We start from the raw sequence: 14,930 nt of genomic DNA, 5'->3' as shown, positions 1-14,930 counted from the left end.
CATCAACCTGCTACTCTGGATGACCAAACTGCACCGACTCACAGAAAGGAGCCGCTCTCCGGCGCTGACGTAGGTTTTTTTGACGGTATAAGCTCGGAACGTCACGATGCTACAGGAGTGGAAGAGGACTGCAAAGTCGTCCTCGTCCCCTCGTCGTCCCCCCCCCCCGCTTTGATTCGCGGCTCGGGCTTCTCCCGCTTTATCCTGTCAGACCGCTCGGTCGCCCGCGCCGGCCGTTGGGCGGCCGTTGGGCGGCTCGCGCCCCTCGGGCAGCTCGCGCCCCTCTGCAGACGTGGCGCCAGGCCGGGCCGGGTCGGGCCGCGCTCCCGGCGGCCGCTGCCCAATGGCGGCCGCTGCCCAATGGCGGCCGCCGCCGTGACAGGCCGGGGGCGGGGCAGGGGGGGAGGCGAGGAGCGGGGGCCGGCCTCAGCCCTCAGCCCTCGCCTCCGCCTCGGTTGGCGCCGGGCAGCGGACGCCGCCTCGGCGGGACTCTCGGTGCGCGGCGCCCGCGGGGCAGGGGCGGCGGGGCATGGGGAGCGGCGGGGCGGGCTGGTGCCTGGCGCTGGCGTTGCTGCTGCTGCTGCCGCCGGCCGGTCTGGGCAAACCGACAGCGCGGCAGGAGCGGGCGCGGCCCGGCGCCGCGCAGCACGAGGACCGGCCGGGCTTCCAGTACGACCACGAGGCCTTCCTGGGCAAGGAGGAGGCGCGGAGCTTCGACCAGCTCAGCCCGGAGGAGAGCCGGGAAAGGCTGGGGTAAGGGACGAGGGTGTGTGTGTGTGTGTGGGGGGGCGCTGCGCCCGGTCGCGATGGCCTGAGGGAAACGTGGCAGGGGGAGGGCCCGGCGGGGGCGGCCCACCGCCGGCCGGGGTGGGCGCGGGGAAGGGAGGTGGTGAGGGGCTGCCTCCCCCTGCGTGTCCGAGGGGCGGCGGGGGGCTTGGCGAAAGTGGGGGGGTGGGCGGCTGGAGGGCGTTGGGTGCCGCCTGTCCCCGCTGCGGCTCCCCGGCCCCGGGGGAGAGGCTGGCCCCGTCCCGCGTTGGGGGGGGGGGGGGGGCTCCTGGAGTAGCTCCCCCGTAATTGCAGCGCTACCTCTTCGGTTAGACTTCTTTCACGCCCCCGCTGATTCTGCAGACGAGCAGCCAACAGTTCTTCACTTTTGCGTTTTTCTCTCCCGGTCCTACAGCAGTAAGCCTCGTGGAGGGAGCTGCGGTGTGTGGTGCTGGGCCCGGTGCTGGACAGACCTCACCCACCGCTGGAGGGCTTTGCTGCTGCAGCTCCTTCCTTACCCCTGGGTCACTGGCCTGGGCCGTAGTAGTGTGAATCAAGTTTAAACTATTCCTTCTTCACTTCTCCATTTACAAGTCCATCTTCCCGCAGCTTTTCCACTTGTGGCATCTTTGCCCACTGTCTTACAGCGTTGCTCTTGCTTGCCTGCTGCTCTTTACGCCAAGAACAGAGTCCATGCAGCAGTTGCCTTGTCTTACTGCTTCACCCTCCTTTACACCTACTGGAAGTCAGATCACTAATTAGAACAAAGTTTAACAGTAGCTAAAGAAAGATCCTTTTATGTAGTTGCTAACGGGAAAATTGTTTAAAATATCTGCATGTTCTCATCAAGATTAACTCTGCCTTTACTTCCCTTCCATAGGGTGTGATACTTACTCATTGTATGTCTAGTTCCATCATGAGCTTAGTGCAGTATCACTATTCTCTCACTGACTAACTTCTTGATCCTTCTGGAAGCTGTCACTACTACTTACATGTATCTCAGCCAGTAAACGGTTAAAGTGGTTATCAGAAATGATGAGTTTCATCCACATTGTTTCAAGAAGGAGCAAAAGAAACCCATGTTCTCAGCATACGTGATCTGTGACTTAGATTCCCTTGAGTGTATCACCAGAATGGACAGGCCTTTTTGAAACTGGTCTGCACTTATACCAGTATAGGTATTTCAGTAGGGGATATGATTTAACAATAGAGCTGGTTTTTACAAATGCTAACTGAGCAGGGAGGAAGCTTAACTTGTAGTGATCTCACTGTGTGCACCTTGGAGAGGTGACACAGGCATGTTAACTTACAGCCACAGTCAGTAACCTTTTAAATGGAGGTGACTAAAGTGTCCCTCTGAGGACTAAAGCCCACGTTGTGGTGTGAACATTGTGCAGCAGAACATCAGAGATGTAGTGCCTGGGGGGCCCAGTGGAAAATTTTCATAAGTTCCAGCATTTCCTAACCTTGTAATTTCAGATAGCATACTGGGAGGTAGAGGAGAGAGAGGATTTTTAAAACATTTCAGTTTCTTCTTTTTATTGTGGCTTAATAATCAGATATACTGAAAAAAACAGTTTTGTTATGGGTGACCTTTGCAGTGAGGGTTAGCAATAGTGTCACTTCTCGGCAAATACTGACTTTTAGGAAGAAGACAGATTTAATGAAAAGCTATTTTTAAATGCTTTATGTGAGAAAATGGGAACATACAGTCTGCTGAGCTAACCAAAGTGCATACTGCTGCATTTGTAAGCCATTTTACATTGCTTCAGAAGGGTGGTAGCACATTGGTCATCCCAGTGACCAATGCTGGGTTGGAATTCCAGGGCTAGACAGCAGTAATGCAAAGCTACCGTTGCCTTCTTCCAGCAAACGAAAAGGAACTAGCTAGTATACAGAAGCAGCCCTGCAAACTCAACTACCTGCAGCCTCAGTGGAGGAACAGCTGCACAGTATGGTCTTGGTTTAAGATGGTGGCATATACCGGCCCATAATCGTATCATGACCTGGGAGCGCACCTGCCCTTATGACAGATTCTATGGCAGGGGCATCCCTTCTCCCTGTCCTCCCACGCTGGATCACTTAACAAAGGAAGAATCACACATTGCCCACCCATGCGCCGTACCACAACTCACCTGACTTTGGACAAGCATGACATAATCCTGGTGCGGCATCCAAGGACTGCGCTAAGGGACTGGAGATGAGCTAAGAAGGAGGGGAGTGGGGCTGCAGTCCTCTGAACCTTCTCCCTGCCATTTGTGATGGGCCTGTCATTTTCAGAGAACATAGAAGATGGTTACAGATCCTCACAATATAAATGTTTCTGTTTTTCATACAGGCCAAGGCCAGAGTTGATCAACATACAGTGGTACTCATATCAGTTGCAGAGGGGAAGCTGTCCTCTTTCAGCCACTTCATAGTAATGATTTCCTTGCCCCAACTTTGTTTCATCACCAGATGTCTTTGCAGAGTGGCAGCTTAAATCTCTTTAATAGCAGGTTGTATGTACCTGTCGCATGTTTCCTCTAGCTTCTTTATCATGAGGTGGGAAACTAATAGTGACTGAAATCCCACCTCAGTTAGAGGGAGAAAGTAAGCTCTTAGATAATACATGCTTGTGCATGTACATTCCTATGTATGAGCTGGCATTTTGTGTCTGTTAACATGCTCTTTGAATTTTTGCTGTATTTGAGAATTAACTGTTTAAAATAAAGCCAGTAAGGCTTTTCAGACTGATCAATGTGCATTAGCTCCGCTATAAAACTTAGAACGATCCTGAGCCATTTTACAGGTAATTGTCAGCATAAAAAGTGAGGTCCACAGTCCATGTGATAGCTTCTTACCTGTACCTTTGGGAGCCTGTAGACAAGACTATTTCTTTGTCCCCATCTTCAACTGCAAAGCAGAGTGAAATAGTGCACATGGGTGCAATGGACCTATATAAACAGGTGAAAAGGAAGAAGCATGAAACATTTTCTGGTAAACAGCCCTGACTTCTTTCATGTTAAAAATACCAAAGAGCTGCAAGCAGAATCATTTATTAAAACTAATATATTTAACAATAGAAACAAATATCAGCTAAACCAATTAAATTCATTGTGGGGCAAATGTATTGACAAATACAGTCCATCGTGCAGTGAAAGGGACCTTTGGCAGCCAATTCCCCATGAGATCTGTACAAAAGAGAAAAGTTAGCCAGTTAATTCATACTTTACTACTTCAGAAAGCAAATTCAGCAGCCCCTTTCCCCGACCGTAGCTCAGAAATACCATGTTTATAAATTCAGTCTGATACTATCAGACTTGCACAAGATTGCTGGAAATTCAGCAGAAGCTGCTGGTGTTACTTGACTCTACTTGCCACTTCCATAAGTAAGGGTCAGGAAAAGACATTGCTTTGCTAGTTGAGCAGTTCCATTTGGCCAGGGTTTGTTTCTTTGTGGCGAACCAAGATGTTGAAATGCAAAGAATATTTAAAAGTGCATAACTTTCCCCTGTGCCCTTTGGCTACCTGGAGGATTAGGGAGCTCACATGTTGAACCTCAAGTCAGCATTTAGACAAGTCAACTCCTGCTCTTACCCTTGCTTAGAAATGACATATAATGAGTCCATAGGCGTGGTGATTGAGCCTATGAGGAACAGTCGTTCAGATCATCTCTGGTTGGCCACCAGGTGGTCACCAAACTAGGTGCAGTGCAACTACAGACAGTTTGCTCCTGTACTTCATGAGCAGTGATAACAAGGGTTAAAACTGCTGATGTGCCTAAAGCCAATCTGGATGAGCAGAAGAGACATGGTGCTACCTGCCCCAGTTCCAAGAGCAGGGTATATATTTTCCCAAAGGCCAGTGTCCAGAATGTAATAATGCTATGACAAGCCTACCTACGAGTTATGGGATTAGAGCTGCATTCTTATTTTAGATAAAGGTTTTTATCATCTGGTCTTCCACTGTAGCTGGGACAGAAGCCAGTTTTACAAGCTCAGACCCAAACCAGTGGCGTTTAGCAATCACAGGCATCCCTTGAGAGATTTATTGCAGAGAACCTAAATGGTAGAGGAGAGCATTGCCTCTTTATTTTTAACATAGTTTTTCAGGTCAGTTTTACCTGCGGCTATATGCAGAACTTTTCAAAGATGGAAGTTTCCCTGGGAGTACACCAGTACCTTTCACTCCTGCTGATTTCAACAGGACTTGAGGCTAGCAGCTTTACACAGGACAGTGGCTTATATCCCAATTGTCAACAATGACCGGGGAGACCTGCTGCAGACTAGCTATTGCTTAAGCGAGTAACAGGCATTCCTGGCAACACAAGCAGTATTGTTTTCGTTGGGAAAGAAAGAAAAGAAAGAGAAATGGAGGGACTGGAATGGAAAGGAAGACTGTGCATGGTATACATGCCCAGCATTACACAGTCATATAACTCACTCCACCCTAGCATCAATCTGCTGGAAAGCCACAGGAGAAACTGCAGGTGTCCACAAAATCCTGGATTTTTGCCCTGGTTGCCTCCAGCAAGCTCCAGTACAGACTTTACCCCGTGGTGAAGTTAGTGTCTCTTACTCTGAGCATGGCCACTCCCTAGTGACAGTGAAGAACAGGTCCCCTGAAGTTAGTAGAAACAACCTAAGAAATCCAGGTATATATTTGAGGTACTTTGTTCACTAATTTTGATCGTGCGAGTTCCATTTCAATTATTCATAGCAATATTGAATAATGAATAGAGACATATCCCTTAGGATAATCTGCAAAATGTGAGAAAACCTTAGCCAGTAGGACAGCTTTATAAGTTTTGGGCATTCCATTTTTGTGGAAAATTGGGGCCAGATAAAGATTACTAAAGTTGGACTGACATGCAGTTTGTTTTCTGTCAGCTCTTAAAGATGCTGGTCTCTTTTTACAGGAAGATTGTGGATAGAATAGATGACAACAAAGATGGCTATCTCACAACAGAGGAGTTAAAAAACTGGATTAAACGGGTACAGAAACGCTATATCTATGAAAATGTGGCTAAAGTTTGGAAAGACTACGATCTAAACAAGGACAATAAAATTGCCTGGGAAGAATACAAACAAGCCACCTATGGTTATTATCTAGGTAAGATAACATTTTCAGATTATATGCTCAGAGACGATTGAGAGTATAAGGCATGATTTCATGCCTTACAGTCAACAGGAGTTTGTTGTCACATTTAGGACTCTTGAAAATTGCTTTGAATTTTATAGGTGCTCAGAGGTCAAAAGCACTTTAGTTGGTTATTGCAGCCATTTCCACATGGGTCAACAGCACAGAGAAGGTTTTGCAAAGGGATTATTAAATGTACTGACAAAGCTGAATTAATGTCTCCACCAGTTAGAAATATGTTATTTATTTTTTTAACATTTAAAATGGTACTTTAATTAAAAAGTAAAATATTGCATAATTAACCAGTATTTATTAATTCAGTCTCTCTAAAGTCTTAAGAGTCTAGATGCTAAAATTTAGGCTGGGTCTAAGCTATAGCAAAATTATTGATTAAAATAGTTCTTGCAGAATAACATGCTGCAGACTATGATCAACTGCAAATGGAAATCCTTAAAAAAAGGCAAAAGAAACACGTATCAAAAATATACCTGAATTGTTTTTTCCCCCCACATACGTTCCCTTTGCTTTTTATAAGTTAATGAAGGGAAAGGAGGAGAAGAGATCACTTAAGCTAAAGGGCAATGCTAACAGAACAACAAATCAGTATTAATTGATCATTTATACTAACAGGAAATGCAAAGACAATATCTGCCTACCATAGGGGCAGTTCCTGGAGCAAGCTTCCAGGAGCAATAATAATTCCTAAGTCTACCTTAGATTAAAATGGAGCTTATTACATTTGTGGAAGGAAACATTTGACATACAATCCCTGCAGCAGTATCCCTGGGAGCCCTTCTCAGCCTATTGACTTTGTTCTTTGTAGTTCCCAAGATTTGGAGAACAGCTACTACATTGTGGTCTTGTGTTAATGCACACTTAAAATTCCCATCTGTGATTCCTGGCCTAGTCTTTTTCAACTGTTTGTCTCCCAAAATATGAATTGTGAAATTGTTATAATATGAGTATTTTTCATGTTTCAGTTTAGTGATTCTATTTTAAAAATTACATCAAATACCATTCATTTTGTGCCACTGAACACCCTGAAAAAATGTAATTGTTTTACACTGAAAATAATTGTTAGGTTCCCTGTAGCAGAGGTGTAGCAGTTAGATAATTTCAGTCAGTCTGCCACCTTCTGAAACCACTTTTCTTTGGTTTGCTTGCTTTTTGAAACTGAAAAGTTGTGTAGGTCGTACTGATTCCTAAGAAGAATAAAACTTCTGTGAATGAAATCAGCCCAAATACTGCCTAAGCAGTGCTTGTAAAAGCAGATTAAAAGAACCATACATCTATGAAGGATAATATACAATACTGCAAAATCCATTATCGTGGATTGCAACAGAAGGCTTAGTCAGACATTTACCTATATTACTAAGTCACCTTTAAATATCAAACCAAGTACTCCACCCCTGAATTTAAAACTTCACAGGAAAAAGAAGTTCCATTTTAATACAGCAGCTATTCTGGCAATAAACCTTTTTATTTCTAGACTCTTAACAGCAAATTGGGGTGCTTCATTGTGGTAATAATTTTTAAAAGGAACACACTTTTGAGATCATCTTGATTAATTTGCAGAAAATCCAGAAGAATTCCAAGATGCAACTGATCAGCACAGTTTTAAGAAAATGCTGCCCAGAGATGAAAGACGATTCAAAACTGCAGATCTGGATGGAGACTTAGCTGCCACTCGTGAAGAATTCACTGCTTTCCTTCACCCAGAGGAGTTCGAGCATATGAAAAACATCGTTGTCTTAGTAAGCAGAGCAAAACCAATGCCATTATTTTTACTTTTTTTTTTGGGATGAGCTTTGAAGTGCTTCTCTAACCTTTCCATGCAGGGTTTAGAAAGAGACACACACATAATAGCTAAGTGGGGAACAGAAGGGGATACCTTTCATGAATTTGATTTAGAGCATTCAGTATAAGAAGGACTTGTTAAATGTACTTAGACAGCTCTTAAATGGAATCAAGAAACAGTCTTGGAGCATGGACTTACACCAAAATAAAAGGAAGGGTATGTTGACATGTGGCAGCTAAGTGTTTGATGCAAGCTTGAATCTGCCCCTAACTTAAAACTTAAGCATGGTGTCCAGTTCATTCATGCAGGGAATTTTTTCAACATGAAAGGATATTTGTATATTCATTGTATAAACAACAATCACACTGGAGTCAGTGAGAGTACATTTGCCTGTGTACAAGGGCAGGTCAAGGCCTCAAAACGTTATGATCAAAGAGGTGAGTAGCCAGAATTCTTAGTTCTCTCTTTGATTACTTCGATGCAAAACTATTTTCCAGGAAACCTTAGAAGACATAGACAAAAATGAGGATGGTTTTGTGGATCAAGATGAGTACATTGGTAAGTGTTGAGATTTGTTTCTTATATAATGGCCAGACCATTTGTCCATCTTCTCTCAAACTTGCAGCAGTATTTGGAATAATATTTTTCATGACAGGAATATTTTCTGTATACTTGACCGCATTAACAGCTTTTTGAAGGCATTATTTAGAAATGCAGGAGGATCAGAAAGTGAAGTAGTCTCTTCCTAGTTTTGAATGGTATTTGACTATGCAAAATAGCTGGGAAGCACCTTTTTTCTACTAGTTATTTTCCTAATTTAATTAGTAAGGAAAACCCCATACTTCCCTAATGGTGATGCCATTATGTTTCTTCTAGAAATAGAAGATGCATTAACAATGAACTCTAAAACCAGCACTAAGCTTTAAGAGTCTCAGAGAAGTTGTGAAGCACATGAAAGTCAGCTGTGCGTTACTTCAGTGGCAGAAAGAGAACAAAATGGGAAACATCAGCAGATCAGTCACAGTTAATTTGTACAAACTTCCGTCACACTAGGCAGTTAGCTGCTGTCTCGCACTGAGACGTATGAAGAAAAAATGGAAGCAAGACTGAAGATCAGCAGTACATAATACAGTTTAGCCTTTTGAATCATTATGCCGATACCAAAAGCTAACTTTTCGCACTGCACTCACTTTGAAGGGTTTTAAATCAAGAAGGTAGCACCAGGAAAGCATTAGTGCAGATGAATCTTTCTGTTTCTAGTGGTGCTATAAAAGATCACTTCACGTATAATCAGGAACAATATACACACGTTAATTAATGGCAGGGGGGTTCTATTCCTTGTAAATTATATTTAGCCTCAGAATGTAAATGCTATTCATTTATGACTGAAATAACAGAGCAGCATAATTTCCACAGTAATTTCAGTTCATTCAGTGACATTACCTACATATAATTATAAGGTAATTGTCAACATTTGTTACCATGTGAATGCTGGTTTTTCTTGTCTTCTATAGATAGGAACATAGAATGTTCTAGTCACGATCACCCCACATTGGCAAGGATGATAAAAATCAAATTGACAGGACATGTCAGTTTCTTCAAATAAACAATATAATTTGCACTTTGAGAAATGAAAAAAGAAAGTGAATGTGTTGTCTGAAGTTTTCTTCATGAGTTGAGGAAAACTATGCTTAAAATATTCCTACTTCCCTTTTTGAGATATAATATTTTTTATTTTTGATGAAGTGGGGTTAAAAAACCAAACAGAAAACTGAATTTCTTCTTTGGGTGTTTATAAGGACAACAAAAAGAAGTAAAATTTCAGTTTCTAGATCAGATATTTGATGGGGAAATCTGCTGAAGGTTATAGAACGATTCCTCCCTCCTCCTTCTTCCTTCCTCCTATTTTGTCTTTTACAAAATTTGGTTTAGATTTTACACAAGCAGCACACCAACATATCCCTAGTCACGCTAAGCAGAGAGAACTAAATTCTTATTGTGCATGAGCAGACAGAGTATTTCAGGGACACTGTGGACAGTTCTGCCAATAGAGAGCTTCACCCTAGTGTGCATGCTCACACTGCAGGGTCAGGGGAGGTTATTCCAAGGTTTGAGACCAGCATTTGTACTTCCTATAGATACCAGCCAGCCTCTGGCCCTGAGACTGTTCATGTGAGGTGCACTTTTCCTTAGCGCATCCTTGAAAACCAAACCCAAAAAGTATAGGAGTAGTATCACAAAGCAGGCTTTAATTATAAATAGGAAAGTGGAAGACTTGAGGAATAAGCAGCCCTGATGAACAGAAAATGATTGGCCACAGTGACCAGAAGAATAAAGTGGACACACTTTATTTGAACACACTCATTATTTGGAAGGCCTATGCTGTAAAGAAGAGTTACAAATCACTTGCTCTTAATAATCGCTGCTACTCTCCCAACTCTGTTTATACAGATAACTGCTGCCACTGTGGCATTTTCCTACTGATGCTTCTTAAATACAGCACAGGACTGATATACAGAGCAGCTCATGTATGTAATCTGTGCATCCTGTGTCACAAATGGTACTCCATCCCAAGGTACCAATCTGTGACAAGTGCACTGCCTATGGTTTCTCACACACAGTGCAGCACTGATTCATGACTTCTCCAGGTCTGTCTTTGTAGAAGAATACCGTCTACTGGAGTATGCTGCAGCACTTCATGGTTAAGAAAGGAGTCACCTACTAAGGGTTTCTCTTACACAGACCTCTCTAAAAGCAGGACAAAAGCATTCAAGTTCCATTTGGCAATTTTTGTTTTCCTAAATTTCCCGTGTGCCTTTTTTCCCCTAGCCACTCTCTGCTGGCTGGAGTCTGCTCTTACCCATAAAGATGTTTGCTGGCAGGGACAAGATAAAATTGCCGAGTTCCTTTCTCTCCATGTGATTGAGCCTAGCACTAAAGCTTATGATTGCTATTTAACTAAAGATCCTTAAAGAATTTTTTTCATTCTGAAATTCAGTTGATGATGGCCTTTGGGCACATTCACCTCTTATGTTAGTCTTAATAGCAGTGCACAGTTACAATACAAGGGTAATTTAAGAATGGACAGAATCACTGGCAGTGAAGAAATATGCTTGAGAGAAGATACATGCAGCTACGTTATTTACACCCCTCATTTCATTTTCTGTACAAAGAAACGCTGTGCAAAGAGTGAAAAGTTTAGTCTTCCTCTAGGAATACTGTGCAAATGTCTTTAGTTTGTGCATAATTTGCAAATTAAGTATGACTCGAGTGAGAGCTTTATTTCCTTTCCAGCTGATATGTTTGCAAATGAAGAGGGTGGACCAGAGCCTGACTGGGTAATTACAGAACGTGAACAGTTTTCAGATTTTCGTGACCTCAACAAGGATGGAAAGATGGACAAAGAGGAGATTCAGCACTGGATTCTCCCACAAGACTATGATCATGCACTAGCTGAAGCCAGGCACTTAGTCTATGAATCGGATGTAGACAAGGTACTTTGTTCTAGTATACTTTTTTAAAAAGCTATATAAGATGTTGTGGGTTTTTTTAAACATACCAGCTTGCAAGAATTTATTTCTAATAACTTTTCTTATTAGAACGCTTTAAATGAAGTTTTAGAGGCTAGAATTGCTAGCATATTAATGTATCAATCCTCATTTCAGTTGGTAGGGTTAGAATCTCAAAGTAGATGTAGTAAAATACACTTTATCAGCTCTAGAAGTCCCATTGGCTTTCATTAGGTTAGATAAATTATTTATCATCTTAAACCTGGAAGTTTTAACACAGTAGAAATACTCCTTTGCCTTTTAAGAGTGGTCATGGCTTTTGTATGCTAATTTAGACTGCAAGAGAAAAATAAAAGATACATTACATAGGAGGTAGCAAAAAACCCCCATTTCTATAATCACACATCTTTGACTTAAAGACTGGCTCAATACATCCACTTCCTCTAATGTGGGAGATTAATGGTTCAGTGGATCCCAGATGGTGATCTTCAGAAGTGTAATGTGAGCAAAGTCAGAACCTGAAAAGCCAAAACACTCTTACACAGAGAGTGTATAAATTGCTAACATAAACAACCATCTTTAACAAAGTACACCAAAGGATTTTCATTTTTACATCAGGAAGGCAAAACCAAACCACAGGGCAAAACTGCATACCAAATAAGCCATATACTGTTTGACGGTGAGTTACAAAGAACTTTCAATTAGCAGTTTGACACAGCTGAAGCCAGTGGGACTTCTGTCGTCCACTGGGGTCCAAATTTCACTCACCATGACAGCTACAATGATTCCTGAACCTGCAGTCTGCTGCTTTGAAGAACTGTCTGTTTCCCAAGGCTCTTGTAAGTCTGTGCTGGTGTGTCTTTTACTTAGCTTTGAAAATGTTCTTACACAGATTTTATTTTCCTCCCACCAGGATCAAAAACTAACAAAAGAGGAGGTTCTAGACAACTGGAATATGTTCGTTGGAAGTCAAGCTACTAATTATGGGGAGGACCTCACAAGAAACCATGATGAACTATGATACAGTGTACCATCCAGTATGCCACAGACCTTTTCTCCACTTTACTGAAATCATTGTGTCCATCCTGTCTTTTGGGGGAAGATGGGCAAGGGACACACTCACAGCCAAATGACTTGCATTAATATATTTTTAACATGCCAGCTTATTACCTCAGAAACAGCGTAGAAATAGCTTTTTACTCTTTTCACATGGTTAAATGCAATATCTACTTACTACAGTTTTATTTTGGAAAAAATAAAAAGGTAACTTTTCTTAATAGATTAGAGCCTGACTTGGAAAAGGCACTTCTAAAAACGTAATTGCAAGGATCTTTAAGAGTGAAAAATGTTCTTCAAATACCCACTTTAACTATAGTGAAATGCAACTAGGATAATGTTTAAACAGACTAAGCTATTTAGTCGTCTTTTTTAATAGCATATAACAATTTAGAGTTATACTTTGATCCTCCTATCCAGAGAAAAGGTTTGACACAACAAGATCCACGGCCTTTTTCTGCGCACTTTTTCTCTCCTGGTTTGGGCCAGAGGTGCCGCAGAAGGTATCCGGCAGCCCTCTGGTTCATTGCTTTACAAGTGCAACATGTACAACGGGCCCTTCTCTCTAACTCCCATCACAGTGCAGAGACAGCACATGTGGCCCAACACCCTGTGCCGGCATTCCTCAGCGAGGGTTGTGGAGTTCATAGTGACAGCTGCTCCTTCTGACAACAGAATAACGTACAATTGTTTGTGGGCTGTTGGTTATGCTGTTTCCTGGGAGGAATTATGCCACATGGAGCATAATTTATCTCACGCTTTTCGCACTTTACCCAAGCCATACTCTTGTTCACACAGTGTGAATGGCAGCAGTTTTGTGATGGAGAAAGAACGAGACATATCACCCCTCTGGGCCTTCTGTCTTGTCTACCACATAAGAGGACAGATTTATGTGGCTAGAGTTTTGGGTTTGTATGTATATATGTACAAGTACGTGTTACTGAAGCAACTACATGAAGACAGCTTTCCTTCCAAAGAAAGGGATAAGCTTTCCACACAGGTGCTTTCTTTTTTACTCTATAATGTGAGCTGTTACATGTATATTTTTATATACCCAACTTAGATAAGTTTGGTTGGTTTTAGATGTACTGGTTCTAAAATAAGCACAATAAAACCAGTACTTCTTTTTTGATACTATGAAGGTGCAATAACACTAACACAGAGTACCATAGAGAGTTGATGTGAAAGCACAAACCAAGCCTTTAAAGCCAGTTGTTCCCAAAGCACTGGGTCATTGGCAGCTCCTGCAGCACTGGGTGGTGCAGTATCTACAAACAGCAGCTGGACATACAGCACCAACTGTTTCTTCTTCACCTCATCAGAAAAAAAAAAAAAAGAAAAAGCTAGAAATAAGTCCAATATACATAGTTCCTATTGCTATCACTAAAACTTGTTCTGAACACTAATACTAAGAGATTAGGGCTCCACAACAGTGTTCACCTGGAGGTTCCTTGAAGGGTCTGGTCTACTGCGTCACACAACCATCCAGAGAGGAGCTTTGAGACCCCCAGGTTGTGATATACTTCAGGAATATAACAGATTTGTGAAAATCATCATGAGACAATGCAGAACTGTGACCTCCATAAGCAGTGTCATTTTTATAAGGTCATATAAGAACTGTGGTGAAATATTTTAACATCTTCCAATTGAAGATAATTAAATCTAGATACCAGAGTCTGGCAGAGATTACATGTTCTTGGTAGAACAATTATTAAGCTTTTGGTGTGCACTTCTTATGACATTGCCAGCAATGTCTCTGAAAAAGTCCCTACCTCTTCCACTAACATACAGTAGGACAAATGTCATAAGACATAAGCGAACTGTTTTTGCGTTTCCAGCACCCTCAAGTTAAATAAATGCCTAAATGCAGTGTTATCTGAGAAGCAATAAAATTGTATCTTGGCACATGTAAAAGATTATCTGTTTTGTTTATGACTTGGATTTGGAAAGGTTTGTTGTGTTAGATAATCCTAACCATCCTGAGAGCTTTTTTATTTTTAGTAGTAGTCCTTTCATACTAAAATTTAACATTTTTATATTTTAGTAACAGAATTGCAGTACTCTCTCTGCATTCAGATTTTCTTCTGGTGTTTCAGGAAACAATACCTTAAAAGGCCTCAAAAAAAGCTTGTTTCCTGCAAATGAAACTGCAACTCAGACTGGATACTAAGCCAAGGATTTTCACTGAAGCCCAAGGGAAGGTTGTTTGCTAACTCTTGTTGAAATTCAGTAGGAGTTGGGTGCCGAGATACTGAGCATTGTTGCCTTCAGCTAAACATGACACTTCCAAATCCACTGCATACTGTCCCAACAAAAAAACGCATCTGAGCTTTGACAAGCAGTCGCATTTTCTTCCACATTACTCAATGAATTTGGAATAGAATTAGCATCACATGAGAGAGAAATCGTGTTCCCATGTTTGTTCTTGATTCCTATTAAGGCTTGGAACACACTGGGCATTTTCCAGTATAAAACTATACTTACATGAGTAAGAATGCTGAAATCAGAGGAGTTATTCATGGTAGCACAAACTGCAAATTTAGACCCATAGTATTTTACAGTAAAATCTTTTTTTACCAAAAAACTGGTACTCAGGTAGACTATATCCAGCTATAAAAAAGGCAAACATTCCAATTAGAATGAGGTTCAAAATAATCAAATTATTTGTTCAATAATGGGTA

General features: G+C 42.0%; 1 protein-coding gene across 1 annotated transcript; it reads left to right on the top strand.

Annotated features, from left to right (window-relative positions):
* Positions 1-529: 529 nt before the first annotated feature.
* Positions 530-14,163, top strand: RCN1 (reticulocalbin 1). The gene is made up of 6 exons (XM_049820812.1): positions 530-753; positions 5,666-5,859; positions 7,462-7,640; positions 8,182-8,242; positions 10,979-11,178; positions 12,107-14,163. The coding sequence occupies exons 1-6, from the start codon at positions 530-532 to the stop codon at positions 12,212-12,214; spliced, it is 966 nt and encodes a 321-aa protein (XP_049676769.1). The 3' UTR covers positions 12,215-14,163.
* The last annotated feature ends 767 nt before the right edge of the window (positions 14,164-14,930 follow it).

The sequence above is a fragment of the Accipiter gentilis genome, chromosome 17 (assembly GCF_929443795.1).
Source record: "Accipiter gentilis chromosome 17, bAccGen1.1, whole genome shotgun sequence".
Classification (NCBI taxonomy): Eukaryota; Metazoa; Chordata; class Aves; order Accipitriformes; family Accipitridae; genus Astur; species Astur gentilis.
The sequence above is the reverse complement of the archived record's forward strand: the minus strand, read 5'-3'. Positions and strand labels throughout refer to the sequence as shown.